This window comes from Paramisgurnus dabryanus, chromosome 13 (genome assembly GCF_030506205.2).
Source record: "Paramisgurnus dabryanus chromosome 13, PD_genome_1.1, whole genome shotgun sequence".
NCBI lineage: Eukaryota > Metazoa > Chordata > Actinopteri > Cypriniformes > Cobitidae > Paramisgurnus > Paramisgurnus dabryanus.
In genome coordinates, this window is record NC_133349.1 from 12,135,138 (window position 1) to 12,147,387 (window position 12,250).

Consider the following 12,250-nt stretch of genomic DNA (forward strand, 5'->3'; position numbering starts at 1 on the left):
GCCAGCTTGTAAGGGCATGCCCACCTCTTTTTAAATTGGTATTTGTGTGTAGGTTGTCCTGTTTTGTTTATGCAGTAGATGTTTGATTCAAATGTGAATCATTTTCAACCCACACCGAATAAATGCTGGTATGGGTGTCAGGGTCAGCAAACCTTTTATAAAACATTATTTGCCACACACTGACTCATCACATGTTAAGTTCAAAAACAGTGAAGTGAAATGGGTGAACTCCCATGGCAATATTTAATGTCAATATGATTCAGCAGTGACTCATTTAAATTATTTTAATGTTTGCAATTACAGATTAGCTACCAGAGCGTTGAATCATCAGATCCCGGGATCAACGTTCCAGGCCCGAGGCGCACCGTATCCAAGCTGAGGAATGAGACGTACCATATGTTCTCCAACCTGCACCCTGGCACTACCTATTTAATCTCAGTTCGGGCCCGCACTGCCAAGGGTTTCGGGCCGACGGCTCTCACTGAAATCACCACCAACATCTCGGGTGAGTGTGCATGGCTGTTATAGTTGGGGGCAGCAGGTGTGGGTGTCTTAATGTGTGCATGGGTATGCAATTGTTTGTATAATCTGCTTCTCATGTAGTATAACAATGAATGTAGTAAATAGATTTACTGTTGCATCTTGTAGTTTTAATGTGTTATATTAATCTTCTTAATCACTTGTCAATATACAGCAGGAAACAAATGGAGCAAATCATTCAGTGTCATCTACAGACTAATAGTTATACAAACTCATTATAGTACATACTTTATGCAATCTAATATACAGAATACTCAACCTACCTTGTTAGTTTTGAATGATCTTCTGTTAGACGGATGTAAATGTGCACAAATAAATGTCAAACTTACTTTAGACTGAGAGCAGGTGCTGTATTGTAGTATGATTTAATGGGGCTTCATGTTTGAATGAAAATCCAGGAACCGTTTTATAGGTAGTTTTCATTTGATGTATCAAAAGGGTTGGTTTATATTAAGTTTCTCTAAAACTAAAGTGACTAAAAGTGATGCAGATTAATCTTTTATATGTGCTTGCTTGTACGGATGTATTTTCACGCACCTTCAGTTTTACCAGGTGACACCTTTAAATGTTCGATTGAAGTAATTCAGATACGTGATGGCTCAGATCGTGAGCCTTAGATATCCGAATAGACTGAAAGAAAGTGAAACAAAACCAGCTTTTACAATTCATAATCCTTTGCTTTGATCTCAGATGCCTTTGCTCATGTGTGGCATGCGCGTATGTTTGTTTGCACCCGCTTGCCCGTACAGCCGCTCAAGAGCCATTATGAATTCCCATGCGGACCTGAAGAAACGATACTGAGACTAAATCACAGCAGATGCTCAGAACCCAACAGGCCTTTCAAGAACGTTACACGCTTCTTCTTGCCTCAAAGAGAACTGACATCACTGTCATCCACACCATTCGCAACTGTCCCAGCTCACAAAACAGCACCATATGCTGCTGTCAGTCCGACACGGCTGATGCTAAATCAGGATTTCTTATCCTCAGACTGATGCAGAACCAGTTGTGTGCACACCTGAGTATTTGAGCAGAGCTCAGTGGATGTGGAGCGGCTGCTAGGAGCGGAGTGTTGCGGATTTCTCTTGCTCCGAGAGCGCTCCACTACCGCTCCATCATGAGCAGAATTCCATGCCTTAAAGCAACCATGCGAATAAATCTCATTTAACAGTTGGGGGGGTGAATATAATGGTAACTGCAATCCGTTTAACCACAGTACTGGCAAGCCGACGGCAAAAAAATGACAATTAACTGCAACAACAACGTTTAACGTTTAATTCATGAGGCTATGCGCTTCTTGTTTTACACTTCATATGTGTATAATAATTGAGAGAGTATTTTTTGTCATTATTCAAAATGTAAAAAATTATTTGTATTTTGTTGCATCATGCAGTGAATGTATAAAAAGCCCTACACTGCAAAAAAATGACTTTATTCTCACTGTCACAGAAAGCACGGCTCATGATTGCGTAGCAACGAAAGACGCGCAACCTCTCACGCACTTTTGAAAGAACAAAACAGCGCGTTGTCTAATAACCCGTGAAGACCTCTAAATAGTAAATTTTAATAAAATGCAACACGGATTGTAGGCAACAGTTTACTTCCTGGGATTGGTGATGTAGACAAGATCAACATTATCATAATTCCTCCCGCTTCGTACTCACAACCTTTAAGTTAACTCCTGTTAGCATTGCATTGTGAGTGAATCTTTCAAACATGGTAAGGAGGGTCACGATTCCTGCTGACGTCAGAAGTATTCACACTAATTATAACGTACAGATTAGCTGGCCATTCAGTGACACAGAGCTTTTCAAATCCGTGCGTTTCAGGAAAAGAGTGTAATCTGAAGCTACAAAAATACACGTTATCTGGAAAATAATATATTTTTTAATCATAAACACACATTGGGCCCTATTTTAACGATCTGATACGCAAGTGCGATGTGCAAAGCGCAAGTGAGTTTGTGGGCGGATCTTGGGCGCTGTTGCTATTTTCCCGGCGGGACAAATAACTCTTGCGCCAGGCGCAAATCAATAAGAGGTTGGTCTGAAGTAGGTTCATTATTCATAGGTGTGGTTTGGGCGTAACGTCAAATAAACCAGTCAGAACCGCTATCCAACATTTTTTTTAAATGCAAGGGCTCAAGTTCCATGGCGGGTTGCTATTATTATGATGGATTTACCAGTCGCACGCCAGGAGCGGTTCACAGCCGAGGAGACCCACGTTCTTGTAAGAGCAGTCAAAGACAGAGAAGTTGTTTTGTATGGGGATAGGAAAAACCCACCCACATCAGCGTAGGTTAGACAGGCGTGAGAGTAAAAATAGCCACAATTGTCTCATCAGCTGGCATCCCCATCGTTGCACCAAGCGCTACAATGATGTCAGGAGACGGGGGAATCTTAAGCTTGCCAGCATAAATCGGGCACGCCGTGTAACGGGAGGTGGATCTGCCTCTACACATGACCTGACGCCAGCAGAGGACATCGCGGCGTCCACCCTCACCGCTGAAAGGGTTTGGGGGCTTGAAATCGGACCCAAGAAACGCAAGCAAGGTCCAACCCCAAAGTAAACTTAGAAATCAAGTTCATATACATTAAGGTTTCTTATGAAAACATTTTAATTATTATTTACATAAAATAAACGTAATACAGCCACACAACAAACTTATGAAAATATTTTAATCGTTATTTGCATGAGAATTTTTTAACGCAGCCACACAATAATTAAAAACTATCACCACAATGCTCACCACTATGATTCCCCTTATCTCATGTGTTAATATTTTTTATTGTAACAATTTATGATTTGCAAAAATAACTGTTGCATCTGTGTAGATTAGATAAGCAAAGTGTGTGCGTGTTGTGCACGCTATACATTATGGTCAAGCATGCGCCCTTAAAATAGCATAATGAACAACGCGCAACGCGCCACTGACTTTAGGCTAGTTTTTTTTGGTCAGTGGCGCAATTGTTTTTTGAAACTGCAAAATAGCATCAGGGATGGTTTGCGCCGCAACACGCCTCCTTTTTTGCGCTGAACCGCCCAGGGAGCACAAGTTCATTTCCTAGTTTGCCGACGTGCGTCTGTGGAGGGAAAAAACCCGCTGTGCGCCGGTGCAAAATACGAATGATACATGCGTCACTGACAAAGTCAATTGTGCTGGGTGCAAGATAGGGCCCATTGTATTATACCAAATACACATCATAACATTGTTTTTTAGCAACGAAATAGGTTCTCTTTAAGAACAGATAATGTACATTATGGCCAGATCTGGACTATATTTTTGCATTATTTTGCATTATCAGTTGCATTACTTATTTTTATGTTTTATGCTGATGCGTCAAAGCCACTTACTTTTACTGAAGTCCACTCCTGCAGACTTACGCAACTCGCTTTTAATATCATAATCATTGATTTCTCACAGATTGTTTGCCTTCTTTCGTCAGCTCTAACTGACTGCTGATATTAAAGAAAATGTTATTGCTCAACATGCCATCACTGGGGATGGATGCAGTCCAGACATTGATCCTTCTAAATGAGTTTACCCTCTGTTTGTCCCACATGCACACCTATTAATTATACCCTGATTTGAGTAAAAGCTAAGAGACATGTTTGGAGAAGAGGCCAGCAACTACAGTACAAATACAAGCCTTGTTTCCACCTTTTTTTTTTAAGTCTTTGGTGATCAATAGTTAGGCAGGACAGATGGTATATAACTAGAAATATACATCTCGGAAGTATATGTTGCAAGTATTGGCAAAATTTTGATTGGGTGAAAATTTATTTTAAAAATTATAAGTTGCCATTGAATAAGTGCAGCAGTTGATTGACAGCCAAGTAGGCGGTCCTTCCAAATATTGCTATTGGATTAACCACCTGCATTTTTGAATCCTCTGAATTTGGTTTGAGTGATCCAACAACCAAACTTTTGTGATCAGATTTCCCAAAACGAAAATGTGTACTTATCATTTCTATTTCTTCCTCTTTCTTTCCATCACTTTTTGACTTTCTGAAGCCCCTACATTTGATTACGGAGACATGCCGTCCCCTCTGAGTGAGACTGACAGCACCATCACGGTCCTCTTACGTCCGGCACAAGGCAGAGGAGCTCCGGTTAGGTGAGTGTGGCATCAGTTACTGTAACAATGTGTAGACGTACATTCCATCATTGTATAACCATTCATAACCAAAATGACAGTCAGTTTTCAGTACTGTCATTGAAACATTACTCTGTATATGCAGCACGTATCAGGTGATCGTGGAAGAGGAAACTGTGAGGAAGGTGAAGAGAGAGCTGGGTGTTCAGGAGTGCTTTCCTATTCCAACATCTCACGGCGAGGCTCAGGCCCACGGAGCTCCACATTACTATACAGCCGAACTGCCACCCAGCAGCCTCCCAGAAGCCACACCATTTACTGTGGGAGACAACCACACCTACAACGGCTACTGGAACAGCCCTCTGGATCCCAGGAAGAACTACCTCATATACTTCCAGGCCATGAGCAACTTTAGAGGAGTGAGTGTCTGAAACAAGTCGATCTCTTGTTTTATAACCTGACACAATGTAATCTAAAAGCGAGTTAATACAGATTTGTTTGGTTTGATGCTCCATCTTGGAATGATATTCTTAGACGCATGTTGACAGATGTACACAGCAGGAGATAAATCCTCTGAACCAGTGACTAGATTGAATAAATAGTGAGGAGCAAATGCAGCTGGTAAATTTGCAATTAGCTTGATCTACAGAAACATCATATCATAGCTTTGCTTTATCTGTTTTAATTCACACCCGTAAGGTAACGCGTGTCACGGTCCCAGTGTGAAATTAATTATATAGTATAAGCGCGCACCGAGCTGTAAGTGTCCGGGCCTTATTCAAATAGGAAAAACAGCCCCCGTGGTCCTCATCCATTCCCTGATAAGAGGATAAACAACGAGGAATGCCGTCTCGCTGCCGTAAACCATTTCACGGGGTAATTGGGCACAGGTGCGGCTGATCAAAAATAGATCAGCTGGCAGTTTGGTGTTGGGAATGGCCACGTCTGGGAAGGAGAACGAGCTGTGCAGCTTAAGCCTGAAGGAGATTCATCTCTCTGACTGGTCAGAAATTGATCCGGAAGGGTGCCAGATAAGTTTCTGAAAAGGAAAGAGCTTTATTTTTGCACTGCTCAGATGCGTAATGTATATCTTGGTTAAAGAATGCATTAGATTGGATTTGATTTGATTAGCGCTTTAGCAGTAGATGGAAATCTAGTTTGTTGCGGATAGCAGAAGTTCTTGTAGGCCCACAGGGAGATGGAGTCAGTGCTGATCAATCTGCCTACTGGCTCTACAGTTTTTGTCCAAAATTAGTGGTGCTACTGTCATGCCAACACAATTTTGCTCGCTTTTCATTAGCCAAATTCAATAACATCCCGCGAAGAGGTTCATCATATGTATAAACTGTGTGATATACAGAGATGGAGAGTCAGCAAGGCATTTTCATATCCAGTATTTGCATAACATACTATTCATAATTTATGATTTAAGGAAAACTATAATACTATGGTGCTCAAAAATGGTTTGGTTACAAACAAAGGGTAGGTAAACGATGACATCATTTTCATTTTTTGGTGAATTATCCCTTTAAAGGAAAACACCAGCGTTTTTCAATATTTTACTATGTTCTTACCTCAAAATAGACTAATTAATACATACCTATCTTTGTTCATTGTGGGGACTTAATCTTTGTACAGCGTGTCGTGAATGTGTTAGCATTTAGCCTAGCACCATTCATTCCTTAGGATCCAAACAGGAATACATATAGAAGCCACCAAACACTTCCATGTTTTCCCTATTTAAAGACGTAGTTACACGTGTAAGTATGTTGCCACAAAATAAAATGTGGCAATTTTTAAGCGGATAAATAATGAGAACTATAATGTATGGAGGAAGTGCACTTAGTTTGCTGCACTTCGACCTCGGGCGCAGTAATATTGACAGAAGTTTGAGCGAAAGGGGGAGTAGTCAGGAGTGATGATGTTACTGCGCGCCAAAGTCGATGTGCTGCAACTAAGTGCTCTTCCGCTATACAATATAGTTCAATATTAGGGGTGTGACGAGACACTTAAACCACGAGACGAGACACGAGATTGGGTTCACGAGAACGAGACGAGACGATATTTTTACACTTTTTAAGAAATCCTCAATGATAAAATAAATTAATAAGAAACTGAAATCACGTAATTTTTAAAAGTTTTAACTAATCAAGGACTGTCCCTAACAATTATTTTTCTAACTGATAATGAAGTAATTTGTTATTTTGGGTAATAAAAATAGACCCAAGTGAGCAGTAGCCTTCAAAATTACATAATAATGAAGATGCAACAATAATTGGTTCAAATAAAGTATTAAAACCAAGTTACATTAAACAACATTACATTAACAAACACATTACATTTGTGTCCTAACAATAAAAAGCATTATGTATGTATTATAACACATGCCTGCAGGGGGCGATAGTGGACTCGTCTTGCGGACGCTATCTTCACTTCCACTTTCACTTTAGACGGAGAGAAACGCTTATTTTTAGCCAAACAATGTTTAAACCCATTTGAATATTTAATATATGTCAATTTCTTTACAATAGAAATGATAGAGCCACTTTCATTTTTGAGCAAGAACATGCAGACATTAAATCATGTAAACTCTGTGTGAGGGTTTAATCTGCTGAGACTTCACATCTGACACTGATCAACAGACAAACACAACGCGTCTCAGACTTCACACGAGTTCACAAACGAACATTATTGGAAACCCAAACAAAAAAGCAAACGCTGTAAAAGACAGATATAATGCATGCACTGTAAAAGGTTCAAACAGAAATCTGCATCCTCTGGATGTCGCATATGCAGGCTGCATACAGTACGTCATCAAGGTTTATTTCAGTTAATTATCTGAGCATTACATTCGCAAGTCGTGAGCATATTACAACAAGTTAGGATTAACTAAATAATTAGTAAACTTTATAATTGTTAATATTCTATAATAAGACAGTCTTTATGAAGTAAATGCAGTTTAAAAATGCGACCTCCGAAGGATGCAGTCCTTTATTTGAGAAACGGCCAACGTTTCACCTCCACAAGAAATCTCATGAGACACATTTTATCTCGCGAAACACATTCAATCTCGCGAGATCTCGTCGCACGAGATCTCGTCACACCTCTATTCAATATAGTTCATAACTATTCATGTAACAAACTTTAAATAGGGAAAACATGGAAGTGTTTGGTAGCTTCTAAATTCGTCCCTGTTTGGATCCTAAGGAATGAATGGGGCTAGGCTAAATGCCAACACATTTACGACGCGCTGTACAAAGATTAAGTACACGCATTGAAATAAGATAGGAATGTATTAATTAGTCTAAATTAAGGTAAGACCATAGTAAAATATTGAAAAACGGTGGTGTTTTCCTTTAAGTCCCACATAAATTTTACATGATGTTATAAAGCCTTGAGCGCCAGTTAAAGACTACCTTCATACACAGAACTATGCCTTGTTAGTCATTTACTCTCCAGGCAACATCTTTAGGTTTTACACACAGTTTTGAACTTCATGCGAGCCATCTGCAATCATGAACGTGTCAGGAAACTTTCTCTGACTCCTGCCTTCTGGTTTCATTATTATTAGTTAGCGCCGTACTCAATAATGCGCTATTAAACCTCTAAGCATTTCGGGCTTGTGGGAATGAAAAGAATGTTTTAATGGTCCATTTAAATTTGACACAAGCTAGCAAACCTCATCCTCAAAAAAATGTGGATGACATTTAGAAGAAGGTTATCTCATTGGCTCAGTACCTAAAGGAATGCATGAGCCAGCTTGGCTCATTTCACTCTTCTGAACAGCAATTCAGAGACGCAAAACTTGGACGGACTTCACCAAGCGTTACCAGGGAGTCGGGTTTTTGAGCGATGCCTCTATTGACCTATAGTACAGACCCAAATTCCCTCTCTTTCAAACCCCTCAAGGCTTCTCAATCTATACAAAAAAGCACCTGTCAGCCAAGCGTTGGCACTCCAGCTCCCCCTCGATTTCTCGCGTACGACTTGGAAAATTATCGCACGGCTCGGTCTCCTTTGGGCACTGTTGATTTACTTGACCGACCTTTAGCTAAATATTCATTTTTATTCAGCTCTATTTTATGCCGCGGTAAGTGCTGTAAAGGCTGACAGTTTAAACCAAAGAGAATGTAGCTCGGGAGAGTTAGCTAACATTTAGTACTTCCCTCTTATCAATTTAAACAGTTCTGTTGTGTGCAAGCTTTTGAAAATCCTGACTGCGTATAAACTATGCTAAAATACTTTGTTTTGTCTCCTGGCCAACTTTATGGCCGTAAGTGCTTTTCGAATTTTTGGCAACATCAGCTCCATGAGAAAAATCCCTCTGCTGCAGTTTTGGGTGCTATTATTTTAAACATTAGAGAGTCCCTGTCTGTCTTTCACTATATATAAGTTTTATTTATATATGTGTGTGTGTGTGTGTGTGTGTGTACTGTATGTAAGCTCAAAAAGCCTAAGCCCAATGTTCTTTCTCTACCCTTTGTTATTTACTTTTTGTCCTTTACTTACTTCACAGCCCTTAGAGGCACAGCAAAAAGATTGTAGCTGTCAGTTTTTCTCTCTAACGCCCAGCAAACTTGTTTTTTGTGTTTGGTTCTGGACCCTATGGGACTGACTGAACACTTTCAGGGAGTCTTTTTCTTTTTAATTGCCTTCTCTTGCTCTCTGTTTGAAATCTTTGCCACACCAGAATGGATGGCATAAGTAGATAATTATCTGCATGAATCTCACAAGAACTCGTCCAGGTCACATTTGTCTCCAAATCAAACAAAATCTACAAATATGATTTGTACTTTCTGTAATGGTCTGAAATTGGTGTTTGAGTTGTATTATACTTCAGTATTTAATGGCCACCTATTATATTTTCTTAAAAAAGTACTAAAAATGCGGTTGTTTTAATTTCAGCATTGGCATGGACTGTAAAACATATCTCCCTGACTCCCATTGTAAAAATAAATATATCTCAAAAACGACTGCCGACACATTGCGGCAATGACATAATTTTTTGCAAGAGAATGGGCAGTATTGTGAGGTACAGTCGCGGTAACACGGCTCCGCCCATTTTCTGTTTAACTCAGTTTCAAATAAAGTCGTCATATACCTTTTTAGTAGCATCTAATAGCCAACTTAAACCAAACTTATTAGAAAAACACTTAAAAGTACATCAACATGATAAGAAATAACTAAAATACTAGAAACCATCATTGGGAAAAATTTATTTGTAGTGTAATTTGATTTTTAAGTTTGGCTGTTTTGTTTTTACCTGTGAGGATTTCTCTCTCTCTCTCTCTCTCTCTCCTTTTTCAGCATACTAGAACAGCGGTTCACACGCTACTTTATAATCTTATCATAAACAAAGATGCACGTGCATGGTTTCTGGAGAGAGAAATAACCGGCGTTGGGGGTAACGCATTACAAGTACTTTTTTGAAGTAACACAATTAATTTACACATTAATAATTGAGTTACTTTTTTAAAAAAAGTAACGTGAGTTACTTTTCGGTTTAATTAATTCAATTTAAAAATAAAATAATATACTGAATTAAACTGGACATACACTGAAAAAAAAGATTAATTTAATTTACTCAATTTTTTAAGGTAAATGGTTGCAATCGATTTATTTAAGCTACATTTAAACTAAAAAATTAACAAAAATAAATACAATGAAAAACTTTTGTTTAAATGTATTTTAAATTTGAGTAAATTTAATTGAGTAAATTAAATTAATCATTTTTTCAGTGAATTAACGTAGTACGAACTCTGTGCGCCTGAGCGGGAACAGTTTAAGCCAGAAACGGAGATGGCAGGCCAGAGCTTGACATTTTTGCGATCATAAAAAAACACCTGCAAGGCCTGAAAGAGATCAAGCCTCAGCCAAGTAAGAAAAAGTAACGCAAAAGTAACTTAAAAGTAACGTAAGCATTACTTTCCATAAAAAGTAACGCAATTAGTTACTTTTTCAGGGGGTTAACCTAATATTGTAATGCATTACTTTTAAAAGTAACTTTCCCCAACACTAGAAATAATGCATAATAAACAAAATTAAGACGCTGCTTAGAACAAAACTACCAAGTGCAGGACTTAAAATACGTCACTTGTCTTTACTGGGATCTTTGCAGATCTGTGTGAATGCGCGCACAGATTCCAGAAAATCATTGGCAGTGTGAATTAACCAAAAATCAAACGATCCCGGACAATTCAAGAATGCATTTTCCGTGTATTTTCTGTAATGTAATGTAAAAGGGCTTCTAATTTGCTCTCACTCTTTCTCTCTCTCACCTTTTGTACCCCCTTCTTCCTCCTGCTCTAAAAAGTATGAGCTTTATCATAACTTCCTTTCTCTGCCTCCCTGAACTTGCTATATTTATAGTGCTCATAATTCATTTACTTAGCTTGAGATTGCTGACAGATCCCCTTTTGCAGTGCCTTCCATGACCGTTCCCACAAATTTTATTAAATGGAGCAGGGAAGCTTAAAGCTTTGTGCCTGCGTCTGTCTGATCAAAGCCCACTAGCTGTCTCTCGTCTGTCATTTGGGGTCACTCTTTTCTGTGTGTGCTTGTGGTGCGTCATGTAGGACCAGCTCTGTGTTAAGAGGAACCAGCCGCTGTTTGCTTTATCCCTCACGGGAGAGCGTGTATTGAGACGCATGGCACACTTGCATCTCAATGATGGCTGCTGGAGGAGATAAAGATGGGTTTCTCATAAACCCGGATTGGCCTACATGACATTTATAAGCATGTGGTTGTGTCGGGGTGCCAAGATATCTGTTAAATATCTCTGTCCATGGCCATTTCTATTATTCCTTATGCCCCCCTTCAACCACCCACCCTGTTGTATGTTTTCCAAGAAGATGGACTTTAGCAGCCAAGATGGCTTGAAATGGATTTTCAATTAAATTAAGCAATTTAGCCCCAGTTTCAGAAAAGGCCTCTCAACTCTTTTTACGGATGAGAAGATTTGCATAATTGTTCCATAATGCCCGAATTAGCATCTGTAAATCTTAATTTGATAATGCATCTTCTTGTCGAGGTGACTGGCCGGAATTGGATTATGGGCTTGGATCCCATTAGTGCTATTTGACAAAGGTCGTTTTCATAGCACCACTATGCCATCGACTGCGATTTGCAATAAATTAATTGCTTTTTATATTTCTCTCCTGGTTGAAAGTCATCTCTCCTGTCCTTTTTGTGTCCCCCATCACTTTTTTCTTTACTTTAACAGCTTCTGTCTTCCCACCACACAAACACATACCGACACAGTGCTGTTTGTGAATATATTTTTTTGTTTTGGCTTGCATTCATGCTGTTGTTGAATCAGGAAAACATCAGTGTGGGCCCGTTTAAGATCTCATCAGGTGTCACACGGTATTATATCTGCTCTTTGACTTTTTCCCCACGGCATGACGCTACTTACAAACATCTCTTTTTTTTCTTTTTCACAGGAAACGAGGATAAACTGCATTCGTGTCGCACGTAAAGGTGAGTCATTCAATACCGATGATACAAAATATTTTCTTCTCTGATGTACTGTGCTGTTGTGTCTTGTATGGTCTGTCAAATACAGTGTAAGGAAATGTGAACTGTCATCGTAGCGATGAATGTGCTAGGAGAGC

The 12,250-nt window shown here is 39.3% G+C and overlaps 1 protein-coding gene across 14 annotated transcripts in view; it reads left to right on the forward strand.

The window, feature by feature from the left end:
• Positions 1-12,250, forward strand: part of ptprub (protein tyrosine phosphatase receptor type Ub) — a 251,449-nt gene that overhangs the window by 179,820 nt on the left and 59,379 nt on the right. For all 14 annotated transcript variants that reach the window (XM_065298426.2, XM_065298432.2, XM_065298433.2 and 11 more), the window contains exons 10-13: positions 304-505; positions 4,556-4,658; positions 4,783-5,056; positions 12,080-12,116. In XM_065298426.2, the coding sequence (XP_065154498.1) occupies positions 304-505; positions 4,556-4,658; positions 4,783-5,056; positions 12,080-12,116 (616 nt within the window). The remainder of the gene's footprint in view (positions 1-303; positions 506-4,555; positions 4,659-4,782; positions 5,057-12,079; positions 12,117-12,250) is intronic.